Here is a 16,809-nt window from a genome sequence, read left to right as displayed (position 1 = left end):
CATCGAGCTGGTTTGGGGTGAACTGGGCAGAAGGGTGAAAGCAAAGCAACCTACAAGGGCAACACATTTGTGGGAACTTCTGCAACAGTGTTGGGAAGAACTTTCCGAACAATATTTGATTTCCATTGTAGAAAGAATGCCACAAGTGTGTTCGGCTGTTATATCTGCAAATGGAGGCTACTTTGAGTCAAAAATTTAGATTACATTTTGTTAAAATGATTCCATTATTTCTTTTTTTTTTTATCTCCAATTGTTTATTTGTTCTATGCTTTAATTTCAGGGTACATTGAGACATTAAACTGAGTAAATTTCAACAAAAACTGAAAAAATTGTTGTTCTAAAACTTTCGACGGGTAGTGTACATACTGTAGGTCTCGCGTTATTTTACATCATAGGCCTAACAATCTTGAAGGGACGGTTAACAGGATTATATGATTATAAATTAACCGGATTATCAAAGTAAAATAACCTGCCAGATCGTACAATACAGTAATATCTAGTGCTACGGACTGGACACATTTTTTTTTTTTTATCTGTCTCCACAACAGAAACTGGCAAGTTGTTGCTATCCAATTGTAAAACCTCTCCACGCACACCCGCTTAGACCACACACACTTGTGTTATTTCCTTGCTCTCGTCTAGCCGTACCGCCCTCTTTCTTTGTATATACAAGCGGTGGCGGTTACCAGGGAGCAGTACAACCACTGCACCAAATACAATGGACTTCCAACCTAGCATTACAGATGGACGATCCTTTAAACCCATGAAAGTGTACGATTACCTCCGGCCCAAGACTGTCTGGCCAATCCTGACTAAGGGGCGGTATTTCCACCAACAAGTTAGATAGAGAGCGAGAGGGAGAATTGAAGAGCTGTGGTGTTGCTGCAGAGTGTAACTTACCTAGTCAGTTCAATGGTGAGTAATGAGGCTATATTTTAATGACAAGGGCTGCATGTTGTGAAGTTTTAGTTAAGAATTTAACATGTGTTCTTGCAGATTTTATTTAACACTCCTACTTTGCCAAAAGTCTATTTTCTGCGGCTGTATTTGATGTTGCCCGCTACCTATAGGCCCCGCCTAGGCAGCATCCTTAGATCCTGTAGAAAAACGCATTTTTTTGTGGTAGAGATAAATACAAATTAATAACATTGTTTTGATTTATCGCCGCAGAACAATAAAATGCATGTTATGTAATAAACGACTTTATTTTACAAACTGGTAGACCGAAAAGTTGTTCGCCGTTTGGTACTGCCGGTAAATGGAAATGTTTCAATTTGGTAATGTAATCTAAAATAGTCCTTTTGGGAGCAGGGCCAAGGAAGCAGTTTATTTTGCATTTATTTACAAAAGTGCAATTAAAAAACTGCCTTTTTAATATCAAACCAAACACTTAATTTAAATATTAGTTGATAGTACCTACGTTCTTATATTCATATGAAACCGTCTTTAATGTTTGAAGTCTTTCTCGGTTGTTATATTATTATATGTTCTTATTGTGTCCCACAGTAAGGGGTTATAAATGGCACTTGATAGATCTGTAATACGCCAGGAAGAAAAACAAAACACAGAATATCTTAGCCAAATGTTTGTGTAGAACTATGTTTTATTTGTATGTGTGTACTGTTCGTATCAGCTTTAGTACAACAATCTGTATGGAAGAGATTTCTTAGTACACTGCTTTCAAGGCTAATAAGGAAAAATAACAATATTTAACAAAACCCATGTACTGTATTATAGAGTAACATTCCAGAGTGTATTATAAAGAGAGATTTAACAGGAGATGCTTTGTGTTTGTTCACAAAAAGCTTTGCATTTGAAACAGATCCACAGACAATGGGTCTTCATCACTATCAACACTGCTTGACATTTTCTATTAAGTTAACTCTCTAATGTCCCAGAGATTAGTTTCACATTCAGTACACTGCTCCTGACGTAGTTTTTACAGCTGTCGGTTATTGGTAAAGGGGAAGCACTTGTGTACCTTGCAGACTGCATGTCTTTTTATTTGATTTAAATATTATTTCAAACATTGCTGAAGAACCAGTAGCATGATGTCAATATTTTGTTCTTAGAATTTTTTTTTTTGGACAGAGTAGCTATTAGAAGATTATTAATATTTCAATGGTTAACCTGTATTCGAATAATGACATATTCTAATGGGCTTTTTTAGATGTTGCAAGCCAGGAAATGTTCTAAGGGAGGAGGGGAGGGGATGCTTTACTGATTTCATGATGTTTGTATTATTGTATCTGTAGCACAAGCATGCAGATCAGTCTTCTAGAGCACCATGGATAAATACACACAGGTGAACAAAATAGGAGAAGGATCTTTTGGAAAAGCTATTCTGGTCAAGTCAAAGCAAGATGGCAAGCAATATGTTATCAAAGAGATCAACATCTCGAGGGTAAGCTAGCACTAATGCATTATCTGGTAACATTAACGGCTCTGAAAGGAACATAAATTACTTTAAGCTGTGTAATCATTTTTACATGTGTTTTGAACGGCACTGTAAATCTTCTGAAGATTAATTCATGTCTTACAATTATAAGTAATATGGCCAGCCATATAAGCTGTCTGCAGTGTTTATGCTACTAAAATGAGAATCTGGTATTAGTGTTCTGACCAGGGGGTGGGGAACATGTCATGGAAACTGAGGTAAAGCAACGGGGAGGCTGGGCTTATTTGGCAGTGAACCCCATAGCTTCATGATACAAGTCAACTAAATGATTGCAAGCTGTTTTGAAGAACACCTGCTTTAATTAAGGTCTGTCAGAATAATAAAATACGATGCAGTAGACAATATTGAACAGCAATCCTGTCTTTGGTATGGTGCACAGTGTTTTAAATTAGTTTTACAGACACATGGCAAAATACAGAGGACCCCATCCTTTTTGAATCCCCAAAATATTTTCAATACACAGCATAACATTTAATGCAGAAAAGAACACAAGTCAGCTTTTGTTATTTTCATTGTTAGAGACTCAACTGATTTAAAGTCTATAAGGTTTTCTGGTTTAAAAAAAAACAAAAAAAAAAATATTTCATGGTCAACAGGAATGGTAGTACAGACTAACTGGTGTTTCTTGTTGCATTTTGTTACGTTTCAAGATGTCCAATAAAGAGAGGGAGGAATCAAGGAGAGAAGTGGCAGTTCTGGCAAACATGATGCATCCTAATATTGTTCAGTACAAGGAATCATTTGAAGGTAAAAAAAAATAAATACATAATTGAAAAATGCATATTGAAAGTTTTGGGAGAGTGCAACTTAGCTATAAAGAGTAAGTAGTGGGGTTCTAAAAAATATAGCATTATCAATGCACTAGATTGGCCATTTTGAAAAGAACTTTGAAACAGGCTTTAAAGTTATAATTGTAAAAGGTTGTTGGGACTTTAACAATGAAAAGAGAAATTACAGGTGCAATAGATATTTAAATAACGCACCTGTAATTTCTCTTTTCATTGTTAACATCCCGACAACTTAAAAAAAAAAAAAAAAAAAAAAAAAAAAATACACATTCTTGCATACCCTTGGTTATTCCCATCAGTAATTATTTCACAGATACCAAACCAGTAAGCACTTGTGCTTAGTGTTCCAACTGAATGTGGTAGAGAGTTCAGATTCAAAACAAAAGGTAGCCAACTCTGAATCTGGAGTGTCTTTCCATTCAAGGTTTAATAGTTGGTAATTTCTGTAGAAAGCTGTTATTGAATGGTTGAAGATATTACTGGATGGCAAACCTTGACTATCATGAACAAGAGTTTCTAAATTGTCTTGGCTATTTGGTTCTTATTTAAGTCTACTTTGGCCTTACCCCCCCCTTTGTGTTTTTGTGATGTGTCCAAATCAACGCACAAAGTTCTAAATATATACGAAGTACAGGGATTGCAAAAAACCAGCAGTAATCCTAACAATAAAGCAGTCGTGGACTTTGGCAGGAATTATATCTTCTGCATCATTTGTTTCTGCTATCCTTTTTTTTTCAAGGCATTTGTTTAGAAGGAAAATAACTGATTTAAAGAAAGATTAATGGCATTTTACAGTTTACAATCTAACTAGCATCTATCTTGATTGTAAACATGAAAGAAGCTAGCCATACTGTTTGGCTGTAACAGAGATATCGTTGTTTTATAATCAGTGTATGTAACTGATTGCCTAAATGTTTTTTGTTTTGCTTTTTATTGTGTGGCCCCCCCTATATCTGAACAGAAAGCGGCTGCCTGTATATAGCCATGGATTATTGTGAAGGAGGAGATCTCTTCAAAAGAATAAACATTCAAAAAGGTGTTTTATTTTCAGAAGACCAGGTAACATTTTCATTTGACACAACAAGCAAATGTTTTGTTTTTTTTTCTGTAAAATATATAAATGTTTTTACAAAGCTTATAAAATCCTTTTAGAATCAGATCTGCATGTACTGTATTTGTTTTAGTATTGTTTACTGCAGTTGAAAAAAAAATAACTTGTGTCTTTTTTTTATGTCTGTTTGCTTGACAGATTATGAATTGGTTTGTACAACTTTGTCTGGCCTTGAAACATGTGCATGACCGAAAAATTCTTCACAGAGACATAAAATCACAAGTATGTAAATCTACTTAGTGCTATAAAATTGGTTCTGATAAATGTCTTTCAAGAAAGAGAGACAAAGCTGTTGCTCATTGTTTTTAAACCAACAAATGTGTTCTGTATTTTATGATGTCTACACAGAAGTGTACATTATTATTTGCATGTCAAAGAAGTGTGTTGCATTTCCACACTAAGCCATTATTGACACTACATCTGTGCCCTCTGCTTTATTTCCTTGTGACGTTATTAAAGATAAGCTGAACCGATTCCCTTGAGTAATCATACTGTTATAAAAACAGAATGAGCTGTGTTTACTTTGTTTGTAACATTTTTAGTTTTATTTTTCTTTCTTAAACAATGGCATAAAGTTGTCTTGTATAAAGACATGATAAATCTGGCCCACAGTGTGTGAAATGCATTTTTACCAATATTCAATTATTAGTTCTCCTTTTGAAACTCTAGGTTTTTGTTTTTTGTAATTCTTATTTTAGAATATCTTTTTGACCAAAGATGGGACTATACAGTTGGGAGATTTTGGGATTGCAAGAGTTCTAAATAGGTAAGACATTTATCAACCTGTTATTTAAACATACCATAAATAATGAAAATAATTAACAGGGTCCTTCACATGCAGAAAAATCAATTAAATTTAATTCAATATTTCAAAGCCCCTGGCCTATAATAATAATGCTCAAGTCTGATCCAGGAGGATATTTAGATGAAAATTTGTTGGGATTAGGTTGATGATGTTTGAGGTTGCTTGCCTTGTACAGACAAAGTGTGCGTCACCCAGCATTTCACTGGGAGCTGCGATTTGGCCACCTCCTGATATACATGTTAATAACATAAATATTTCTTTCAATAAATAGTCTTTTTTTTTTTTAATTTATTTACTTATTTATTTTTTTATTATTTAGTAGTTGCCAATTAATTTTACCCAGCTTTTCTCCCAATTTGACATATCCAATTGTATTTTAAGCTCAGCTCACCGCTACCACCCCTGCGCTGACTCTGGAGCGGCGAAAACGAAAACATGCTATCCTCCGAAGCGTGTGCCATCAGCCAACCGCTTTTTTTTTCCACTCTGCAGGCCTGCCATGCAGCCAACCCAGAGCTACAGTGTCAGAGGACAACAAAGCTCTGGGCAGCTTACAGGCAAGCCCGCAGGCGCCCAGCTAGTCTACAGTGGTCTCTGGTGTGCGGTGAGCTGAGGACACCCTGGCAGACATAAAGCCCCCCCAAATAAGGAGAAAATAATTAGCTGCTTTTTTTTTTTATGTAATTAAAAAATAATAATTGTACATTAACAATGTAAAAAAAAAAAAAAAAAAAAAAAAAAAAAAAAATTCATAATTACAAATTGTGACAAAGCTTCTTTATTTACAATGTAACTGAACACAGTTATAGGTTCCTAACACTGTGCCTGGTGGATAAAGCACTTTCGACAATAAAGGATGGTTTTAAACTATGTTTATTTGTTCCATGGTGTCCCGTTTCCAGTGAGAACAATACTTCTTTTAACAAACAAAACAAAAGTAAATCATGACTCCTGTTTTGGAGCACTGCTACATTTTGCAGGATCCCTAACTTTGCAAGACTGCTAATCCAGTTTACTGATAAATATATCATTGACAAATCACAGATTTAATGTCGCTTGTTTTAACATACACGTCCTCACAGATCATCAAAAGCGTTAACACTTTTTTTTTTTTTTAAACCTGGTTAATAATATGTCTCATGATGCAATTCTTGAAAAAGTTGCCTTTAATAATGTATCCTTGTGTGTTTTACCTCTTTCTGAGCTTGGCTGAAAACAGCTGTGTTACACTTAACTTTATTTTTCTTTCAGCACTGTGGAACTGGCACGCACCTGTATTGGTACACCGTATTATTTATCACCTGAAATTTGTGAAAACAAGCCTTACAATAACAAAAGGTACTATGCGTTGTAGTTCTGTTTTCTTTTGCTTGCTTTCAAGGGTGTACAGATATAGTATATAAAATTTTCAACATTTTAATATATTTTATTCATGATAACAATAACTTGTATAATGTAATGAGAGGATGCGCTGTTTTTCACATGGTATTCCCTAATACAATCACAAGTTTCTTCTGTTGTCACTGATTACAAATGGGCTTTCATTTTTAATTTCAATTCCATTAATCGTCTTCTAGCAGTAATGATCCTGCTGTTCGGCAGAGAGGAAATGGCACAATCCTGAAAGACATTACACATCTTTGCCTGTTTGTCATTCTGTGTAATATAAATCCTTGCTATGTAGGATGATGTAATGTTTCTAATCCCCATGCCAGTGTCTAGTGCAGAGTGGGGCTGCACTTGGCTTGATTAGGAGCAATCATCTGTAATACCAACTTGTTTAAAGGGCTAACAACCAAGGCTTAAATAATTGTCTTAAAGATCCTAAAAGATGTCTTTTGTTGTATTAAGGTTGTGACAATATTGAAAATCTCTGAAAAGATAATTGCGGGATAAAAATTGCAATTATCATGGTGTCCCTCGTTAAACAGAGGACTGGTTATCTGGGAAAAAAAAAAAACAGCTTACATTTATACTGCTCAATTTATTTTAAAAGTATTTCCCTTTTTGCTAAAATACTATTTCTGTAATGCGTTATTTGTACACATTACATTAAGAATGACTGTACAGTATACAAATAGTAAAATCAAATGAATACACTGTGTAACAAAAAAATAATAAATTTTGTTCCTGGGTAGTAAGTGTTATTTCCTAATTGCTTATGCCTCAAAAGTATAGAACATGGCTATTATTCCCCACAGACTTTGCTTTTGTGACCAGGACAGTGATATTTCAAAAAGATTTAGAAGTGAGTAGTTTTGTGAGAGTTACAATTATACTGTAAATACAGTATAATTGTAAATCTCACAAAACTACTCACTTCTAAATCTTTTGTGTCATCTTTGTATTACTTTAGTATTAATACATGTTAATTTGGATTCATATGTTGTTTTTTTTTCTGACTTTATGTAAACGAAGACACACATTTTCCCATTTTCCCATTGAAAATAGTGATATTTTGAAATATCACTTTCCTGGTCACAAAAGCAAAGTTTGTGGGGAATTTTCTATACTTTTGAGGCATATATAATTAGGAAATAACACTTACTACACAGGAACAAAAATTGTGTTACATAGTGATACCCAGTGCATTTAACTTTAGCCTATAGGCTACTATAAATAACGGTAACACAAAATAAATCTTGCCTTCTCTGTACACATTGCTGTAGAATTTGGAAATAATATAAGATTATTTTAAGCTGTAACTAAAGAAATTTAGTGCACTTTCTTTTTACCCAACTAGTTAATGGCAGAAAACAACAAAATAGGTAATGATGCAGCATTAACAAGCTATGATACCATTCAGCACCTTACATATACTGCACACAAAGAAATAATGAATCAACTTTAAATTTACTTAGAATAGTTTACAGTGTACATGTGGCTGCAAGAAGAACACAGCCTACCTACTATTTTCTACAGTCCACAATAGTTTTTATTGGTATAACCTTGGTGTAACATAGAGTACCTCAATTTTCTCCAAGAATACCGAAATAGGTACTGAACTTGTAACGTTTCTTTTTTGTTAAGTTGTTTTGAAAGAGAGTGCTTACTGCTGCTACTCGCTGTCTTTTTCTCAACGAAATCTCGCAAAAGGATCCCAACACTGGGTCATTGTTAGGGTGGAAGTGCAGCTGCTCTAATACACTACAAGACGTACTAATTAAATATTACTAGAACAGATGGAGTACTTGGAATTACTTGTGGAATAATAAAAAAAAATAACTAGCATAAAAAATCCAGCTGTCGTTAAAAAATCGTCATAATGAATACAATATTGTATGTTTATGATAACTCTATTTTGATAATGCAGTTTTTTTAATCGTGACTTCGATACGATATTACTGATTTTGATTGTAAATCGTCCTAACACGTATATCATGTAGCACAGTATGCAACCCCGATTTGTGACTTGAGTTTCTGTTCTTTTTTCACTAGTGATATATGGGCTTTGGGTTGTGTTCTGTATGAAATGTGCACACTAAAGCATGCAGTAAGTATTTTTTTGTGTTTATACTGATGTTTATGAAGTCTGTCTGTTTATCGCTCTAAAATAAGCCATTCGTTTCCTCTACAGTTTAAGAATTTTGTGTTTTGTTCTGACATTTCCTGTCATTTTGCTTGTACTTGGTTTTACATATATGTGATATTTGTGCACATTACGATCTCTTGTCTCCTATGTCCACCACCTGTACATTAGAATGTCTTTGTACCAAACAATACTGGTATCTAGATTTGGATTAAGCAGTTTGACATTTATTTATTTATTCCACTTTCAGTTTGAAGCCGGAAACATGAAAAACTTGGTGCTTAAGATAATCCGTGGCTCATACCCACCTGTGTCTTTGCACTATTCTTATGACTTGCGCTACCTGATAGCACAGCTGTTTAAAAGAAATCCCAGGGATAGACCGTCTATAAACTCCATATTGGAGAAGCCATTTGTATCCCGGCGAATTGAAAAATTCCTTTCACCCCAGGTCAGTGGTCACTAAACTCTGTCTACTGGTTTTGTAGACTATTCCTTGACTATCTGTTACTTTAGTTAATATTGTTCACGATTTGTTAATCAGGGTTGGTGAAAGTATGTGCATTTGTTTTTCTTAATGATGTTTAACTTTTTTTTGTTTTTGTTTTGCAATGTTGGACTTTCTTATACACACAATTATGTACAATATTAGTAAATTTTGTAACCCATTACATTCCTTAAGCAGGGCTCCATTATACATGCCACTTTTATATTTAAGAATCATAAGCTTTTAACCCTACAACTGCAAAGAGCTGTACTGCATTGTAGTTTTTTAATTTTCTTAAATGTCGATTGCATAAGTCATTTTGACATTCCTGCGTTAGCCAGTAACGTCAATTTGCTTCATGCAGAAAAGACCTCTTCAGAGCAATGCAGAGACTGAAGGCACCTTACCTTCAGCGTTTTAGTCCACTGCTAATACTGCTTAATGCAGCACAGTTTTCTATTATGTGACTAACTGACCTTACTTGGCATTAAGTATCATATTGCAAAGATTTCCCAGATAAGCTTGTGCAACATCAGGAATCTCAGTTATATTTGGCTGCTTAATTTCAAACTCTTGATGGCATATTGATTACCAATATGTTACAATTTTAAAGGGATTTAAAATGTATTTGATTGGAAAGTATTTTTCCAAAGGCAAGAGTAAAAAATTTTAAACATTGACCTCAAAAATCGGCATCTAAAAAGTGCAATACAATATTATACTAGTGTACAAATAGTTGCCTCCTGAACCAAAACAAGATGCTGCTGTATTACACAATTTTGAAGAATTTACAAAGTTTAAAGCAGTGGCGGCCAACAGTTTGGATTACAAGAGATTTTTGGTGAACATACTTAAAAAAAAAAAAAAAAAAAAAAAAAAAAAACTAAAATTGAATGCTGTATTTCATAATGCAATTGCTGACTTGCAATCTGCTTCTAGTATACAGTGAGTGTGTATTGTGAAATACAGTAACCTTCGTCTGGTTCAGTATACAGTAAGCAAAATAAATGTACAGTACTGAAATCTGATTTCCACTGAAGTAACATTATTATATTTCAAGGCTCAATGGAGAATGTAAATCTTAATTTTATAGACTATTAAATAAAAAAAAAGCCTAACCCCCCTCTATACTTTTTTTTTAATGTATTGTTTTCTTTCATTGCAGCTTATTGCTCAGGAATTCAGCCATACAATTCTTCACAACCAGCGTAAAATGGATGCAGCCCAGGCAACACCAGGTAAGTGGAACAGCTTTAAATAAGACTGTTTATCAAATGCTCTGTGGCTACACCAGTTTTATATTTAAAGGATCAAGCTACAATTTTGTTCTGTTTAAACCCTTATACTAAAGATAATTTAAAAAATATATATTGTAATATCAGCTACTAACCTAAATGTAATGATGCTATGAGTCTTGGGCATGGGATGAAACAAATACAGAATGGTTCATTTTACTGTATATTATTACTGCTACTTTATTTTTTTTTATTTTTTTTTTTACCTGTAGCAAAAAGGCCAGCTCAAGGACAAGCATTCGCCTCTGTAGCTCCTGCACAGAAAATAACCAAACCAGCTGCCAAATATGGAGTGCCTTTAACTATAAACAAGTCTGGGGATGTTGCTAAAAAATCAGCTGATAGGAAGCCCTTAATAAAATGCAAACAGGTGAGAAAACAGAAATCTTGTTTGGGGTGATGGGGGTAAAGCAGAAGACTGCAATACAAGGCAGTTTAGGATTGATTATAAAGCAAAGCACAGCACTAGTATAATCCCCCCCCCCCTCTGTCCCTTCCCAGTTACTATAGGTGTGAGTTTGTGTTTTTTTTTGTTTGCTGGTTTTATGAACCAGTTCAACATTACAAGTAAAATATTGGGTATATAAGTGAGTATTGGAATCTATTGTACAAGGAATTTTAAATAAGAGAAATAATAAAAATGAAGAGAAGCTTATTAACTTCTTTTTTCCCCCCCCACTAGAGACTGGGACATTTATACGAAGTACCTGTATTATGGACACACTGCTGTCGCCCATGACAAACTTTCTTAACTAAACTCTATCACCATTAACTTCTCTGGATGCTTTCTTTAGACTTGTTTTGTTAACCTCTGCTGTCTTTAAAGTGATGTTGGATCCAGGTTTTATGAAAGCAGCATTTTGAGTGGTTTGAAATAACAACAACAACAACAACAACAAAAAAATCCGTAAAAACAACATTGTCATTTCAGTCACCCTTACAATCTAATGTCCAGTTTCGTATCTTGTCCAGGCCCAACCAGCACCAGTGAAGAGAGTGAGTCGTGCAGAAGAGAGGAAAAAGTATGAGGTATAATGACAGACAATCTGCATCAAGACCTCTTTTTTTTTTTTACCCCCCTTTTTAACACGTGTGAAATCCTGCAAAACCTTTCTTCCTTGATTTCTCTCCTTCAGCTCCCTCCAACTCTCCGTTCTCCTTACACTGCCATTGGAGTTCAATTCTGCATCCTTATCATGTTGCTTTCATTTCTCAAGGCTTACCAGTTGATGTTTCCTGTTCTTGTTTTTGTTTGTTTTTTTCCCCACAGGAAGTTGTTAGGAAAAAAAGACAGGAGTTAATGGAAAAAGACAGAAAACAGAGAGAACAGGTGAGTTAAACATTGAAATAGAATGTGTTACAAGGTTGCACAGAACTGCATGGTAAACTGCCTATTGAATGTGCTGTTGATTCATCAAACCTTACTTTCAAAGCAATTTGCTTGGCTGAAGCATTTTCTAGAGAAATTTTTTTAAACAAAATTGGGGTACTTTTTTTTCTAAGTTTACAAGCTGTTTTTGTGTGTATGTGTTACACACATATATATATATATATATATATATATATATATATATATATGTATGTATATGTATGTATATATATATATATATATATATATATATATATATATATATATATATATATATATATATACACACACATACACACAGCTCTGGAAAAAATTGAGACCACTGTAAAATTATCAGTTTCTCTGGTTTTACTATTTATAGGTATGTGTTTGGGTAAAATGAACATTTTTGTCTTATTCGATAAACTACTGACATTTCCCCCAAATTCCAAATAAATATATTGTCATTTAGAGCATTTATTTGCAGAAAATGACAACTGGTTAAAATAACAAAAAAGATGCAGTGTTGTCAGACCTCGAATAATGCAAAGAAAATAAGTTCAGATTCATTTTTAAACAACACAATACTAATGTTTTAACTTAGGAAGAGTTCAGAAATCAATATTTGGTGGAATAACCCTGATCTTCAAGCACAGCTTTCATGCGTCTTGGCATGCTCTCCATCAGTCTTTCACATTGATGTTGGGTGACTTTATGCCACTCCTGGTGCAAAAATTCAAGCAGCTCGGCTTTGTTTGATGGCTTGTGACCATCCATCTTCCTCTTGATCACATTCCAGAGGTTTTCAGTGGGGTTCAGGTCTGGAGATTGGGCTGGCCATGACAGGGTCTTGATCTGGTGGTCCTCCATCCACACCTTGATTGACCTGGCTACGTGGCATGGAGCATTGTCCTGCTGGAAAAACCAATCCTCAGAGTTGGGGAACATTGTCAGAGCAGAAGGAAGCAAGTTTTCTTCCAGGACAACCTTGTACTTGGCTTGATTCATGCCAAAGCTGCCCGATTCCAGCTTTGCTGAAGCACCCCCAGATCATCACTGATCCTCCACCACATTTCACAGTGGGTGCGAGACACTGTGGGTTGTAGGCCTCTCCAGGTCTCTGTCTAACCATTAGACGACCAGGTGTTGGGCAAAGCTGAAAATTGGACTCATCTGGGGGTGCTTCAGCAAGGCTGGAATCGGCAGATTTGTCTTTGTGAAGGGTGCATGAATCAAGCAAAGTACAAGGTTGTCCTGGTCAATCAAGGTGTGGATGGAGGACCACCAGATCAAGACCCTGTCATGGCCAGCCCAATCTCCAGACCTGAACCCCACTGAAAACCTCTGGAATGTGATCAAGAGGAAGATGGATGGTCACAAGCCATCAAAAATTGAATTTTTGCGGCAGGGGTGGCATAAAGTCACCCAACATCAATGTGAAAGACTGATGGAGAGCATGCCAAGACGCATGAAAGCTATGCTTGAAGATCAGGGTTATTCCACCAAATATTGATTTCTGAACTCTTCCCAAGTTAAAACAATAGTATTGTGTTGTTTAAAAATGAATCTGAACTTATTTTCTTTGCATTATTCGAGGTCTGACAACACTGCATCTTTTTTGTTATTTTGACCAGTTGTCATTTTCTGCAAATAAATGCTCTAAATGACAATATATTTATTTGGAATTTGGGGGAAATGTCAGTAGTTTATCGAATAAGACAAAAATGTCCATTTTACCCAAACACATACCTATAAATAGTAAAACCAGAGAAACTGAATTTTACAGTGGTCTGTCAATTTTTTCCAGAGCTGTGTGTGTGTATGATATATATATACACACACACATACATATATAAATATAACAAATATATTATATAATATATTTCTATGTTATATTTGTGTGTGTGTGTGTGTTGTATGTGTGTATATATATATATATATATATATAATATATATATATATTATATATTATATATAATATAGATATATATATATATATATATATATTATATTACTATACTTGTATACATAATTATATCCGCCACTATAATATATATAGGCACCTCCAAAATTATTGGCACCTTTTGAAAGATGAGCAAAAAAGGCTGTATAAAGTACATAGGTAATGAGCTGTATTATGCTCAAATATGGGAAAACTATATTCTTTTATACTAATAGAATTGCTCAGAGAAAACATTTTATTTTTCTCAGATAGATGTCAAATTTATTGGCATCCCTAAAGATTCTTCTAAATAAATTCAATCAAAATTAAATCTGCATTAACATTCTGCTTTAAGTACAGCCACTTCTCGATTTACGCGGTAGATAAGAAATAAAGGAAATGGTAGGGGTTAGGGGAAACGCTGTCTCAAAACACATTCATACGTCTATTTCGTTCACTGTGTTTTATTTTAAACTGTTTATTTTTTTTACTGACTATAATAAAGACATTAAAAGAAGTTTTGCTACTGTACTTATGTTGAACGCTGGCTGGGATGGCTTGCTGGTGGTGGTATTGGAGAGGTGGGGGTTACTGGGTTACAGACCTGCGTGGCACTCGAACCACGTAATTCCAAACAAACGTCCGTGTATATTAAAAAAAATTGTATAAATACAACGTCCGCGTTCTTCCAAAAACGCGCAAATAAAATGCATGTAAATCGTGACATGGCTGTACATCTCAGTCTTGAGGAACTGTATTGTGGTAAAAATGAGGTAACACGTATGTAAAATCCATTTGTCATGCATCACCATGGGGAAAGGCAAAGAACTAATGAAGAGACACAAATGGTTGTTGACCTTCATAAATCGGGATTGGGTACCAAAAAATAGCTAAAAACCTAAATATACAACTTACCACTATCAGGGGAATAATTAAGAAGTTCAAAACCAGTGGAACAGTGGTAAATCTGCCTGGTAGAGGACGCAAGTGCATCTTGCTCCCACGCACAGTGAGGAAGATGGTGCGGGGGGCAAAGAAGAATCCAAGGGCCAGAGTTAAAGAATTACAGAACTTGGTTGCATCTTGGGGTCACCAAGTCTCCAAATCTACAATTGGACGCCACCTCCTTGCCAATAACCTATTTGGAAGGGTTGCCAGAAAAAAAAGCCTTTTTATTGAGAGCAACCAACAAATGTAAGTGCCTGGAGTTTGCTAAACGATATTGGCACTTGGATTGGAACCGGGTGCTATGGTTGGATGAGACGAAAATAGAGTTCTTTGGCCACGCACACCCGCGGTGGATTTGGTGTCAAAAGAAGGATGCCTATGCAAAAAAGAACCTCATACCTAAGGTAAAATATGGTGGTGGATCTTTGATGTTAAGGGGCTGTTTTGCTTCCACTGGTCCTGGGGCCCTTGTTAAGGTCAGTGGCATCATGAACTCTACCAAGTACCAAGACATTTTAGCCAAAAACCTGGTTGCCTTTGCCAGGAGGCTGAAACTTGGCTGCAAGTAGATCTTCCAGCAAGACAGTGACCACATGCACACATCAAAATCCACAAAGATCCACATGGTTAATTGACAACATTTTGCAATGGCCATCTCAGTCTCCGGACCTGAATCCCATTGAAAACCTGTGGTTTGAATTTGAGGGCAGTCCATAATCGCAGACTGAAGGATATCAAGAATTTGGAAAGTTTCTGTATGGAGGAATGGTCTAAGATCCCTTCCAATGTGTTCTCCAATCTGATAAAAAAAAAAAAAAAAAAATTATAGAAAAAGGCTCAGTGCCGTTATCCTTGCAAGGGGAGGGTGCACAAAGTACTGAAAACAAGGGTGCCAATAATTGTGACTTATTTTTTTTTTTGGAAGTAAATTTAGAATTTGAGAAATGTGTAATTTTGGTTGATTACAATATAGCTCTGGAGTGTGCAAGGTTTAATTGTATTTGGACTAGTTTGAATTGTAATAATTCATTACCTTGTTTTGAATTCAAATCATGTAGAACCAGACCTTTTATCAAAATAATCAGACTAGACAACTTTTTTAGTGAATACAAAGTAACAGTTTTATTAGAAATAAAACTAAATAAAAGAAAAATTAAAGGTGCAACAACTAAACCTAAGATAACAGAAAGGAAGAATTAACTAAACTAAACAGTACAGAAAATAAGGTTCAAACTACACTCCCCACTCCCGCTGGTTGATTAACGATTCAACGCAATCTGAGGGATTCCCTTAAGGTTACAACTGCATTTCCTGACAGCTATTTAAGACTAAGGTTTAGTCTTAATGGGTATCGTTAGTAACACAAATATTCACTTTGGTTAATATTTAATAATGAAAACATCATTAAATCAGTCTCATATCCTATCTATCTATCTATCTATCTATCTATCTATCTATCTATCTATCTAGTTTTGGTTCAGAATGCAATTGACACTCTTGCGCGATAGACACTCTTTGTGTCCGGCAACCTATCGAATTTTATATTATCAAGACAGCTAAATTTGGATTGTAGCTTTTAAAAGCAGAATGATAATTACCTTATGAAACGCTCATCAATTTGTATAAATCACATACAAACAAATACTGTAGTGTTGATTAACTCAAAGTATGAAGAGAAAGCAATAATACTTTTCTTACATTCCACTTGAAACAAAACTTTAATCTTACTCTAAGGTCTGCTTATTCTCTAGTTAAGAGGATTGGAACACCACTTATTGAATACTTAACGGACTTGTGCTGCCTCCCCCAGTTGTTTTGTGTCTTTAACAATACAGGCGCTTGAAGCTTGCCCGCTGGCAAGGTCAGGTGGGTTCCAAGATCTCCCTTCCTCACGTTTCGTCTCCACTTCAGGGTACGAAAGAAATGTCTTTGCAAAGAACTAAGAGTCATTAACTATTTAGGTATTCCTCTGAAACGGCAATTCCTCCACCAATATGTGCTCTCTTTGTCCGGTTATGTCTGGGATATTCCACCGCAAACTCCGGCACTGCTAGTGCTCAATAAATTGAATATACTTCAATTTATGTCCACTTCAAAT

General features: G+C 35.1%; 1 protein-coding gene across 1 annotated transcript in view; it reads left to right on the top strand.

Moving 5' to 3' along the window:
* The first annotated feature begins 850 nt into the window (after nucleotides 1-850).
* The window catches only part of nek1 (NIMA-related kinase 1), a 56,062-nt gene continuing 40,103 nt past the window's right edge, over nucleotides 851-16,809 (top strand). Inside the window, 13 exon segments of the mRNA XM_041264642.1 lie at nucleotides 851-915; nucleotides 2,256-2,404; nucleotides 3,109-3,205; nucleotides 4,208-4,305; nucleotides 4,496-4,579; nucleotides 5,056-5,123; nucleotides 6,414-6,500; nucleotides 8,601-8,655; nucleotides 8,942-9,142; nucleotides 10,344-10,416; nucleotides 10,686-10,843; nucleotides 11,446-11,502; nucleotides 11,744-11,803. Coding sequence (XP_041120576.1) covers nucleotides 2,288-2,404; nucleotides 3,109-3,205; nucleotides 4,208-4,305; nucleotides 4,496-4,579; nucleotides 5,056-5,123; nucleotides 6,414-6,500; nucleotides 8,601-8,655; nucleotides 8,942-9,142; nucleotides 10,344-10,416; nucleotides 10,686-10,843; nucleotides 11,446-11,502; nucleotides 11,744-11,803 — 1,155 coding nt within the window. The 5' untranslated portion in view covers nucleotides 851-915; nucleotides 2,256-2,287.

The sequence above is a fragment of the Polyodon spathula genome, chromosome 1, assembly GCF_017654505.1.
Source record: "Polyodon spathula isolate WHYD16114869_AA chromosome 1, ASM1765450v1, whole genome shotgun sequence".
Taxonomy (NCBI): domain Eukaryota; kingdom Metazoa; phylum Chordata; class Actinopteri; order Acipenseriformes; family Polyodontidae; genus Polyodon; species Polyodon spathula.
This window is presented reverse-complemented; position numbering and strand designations above follow the sequence as displayed.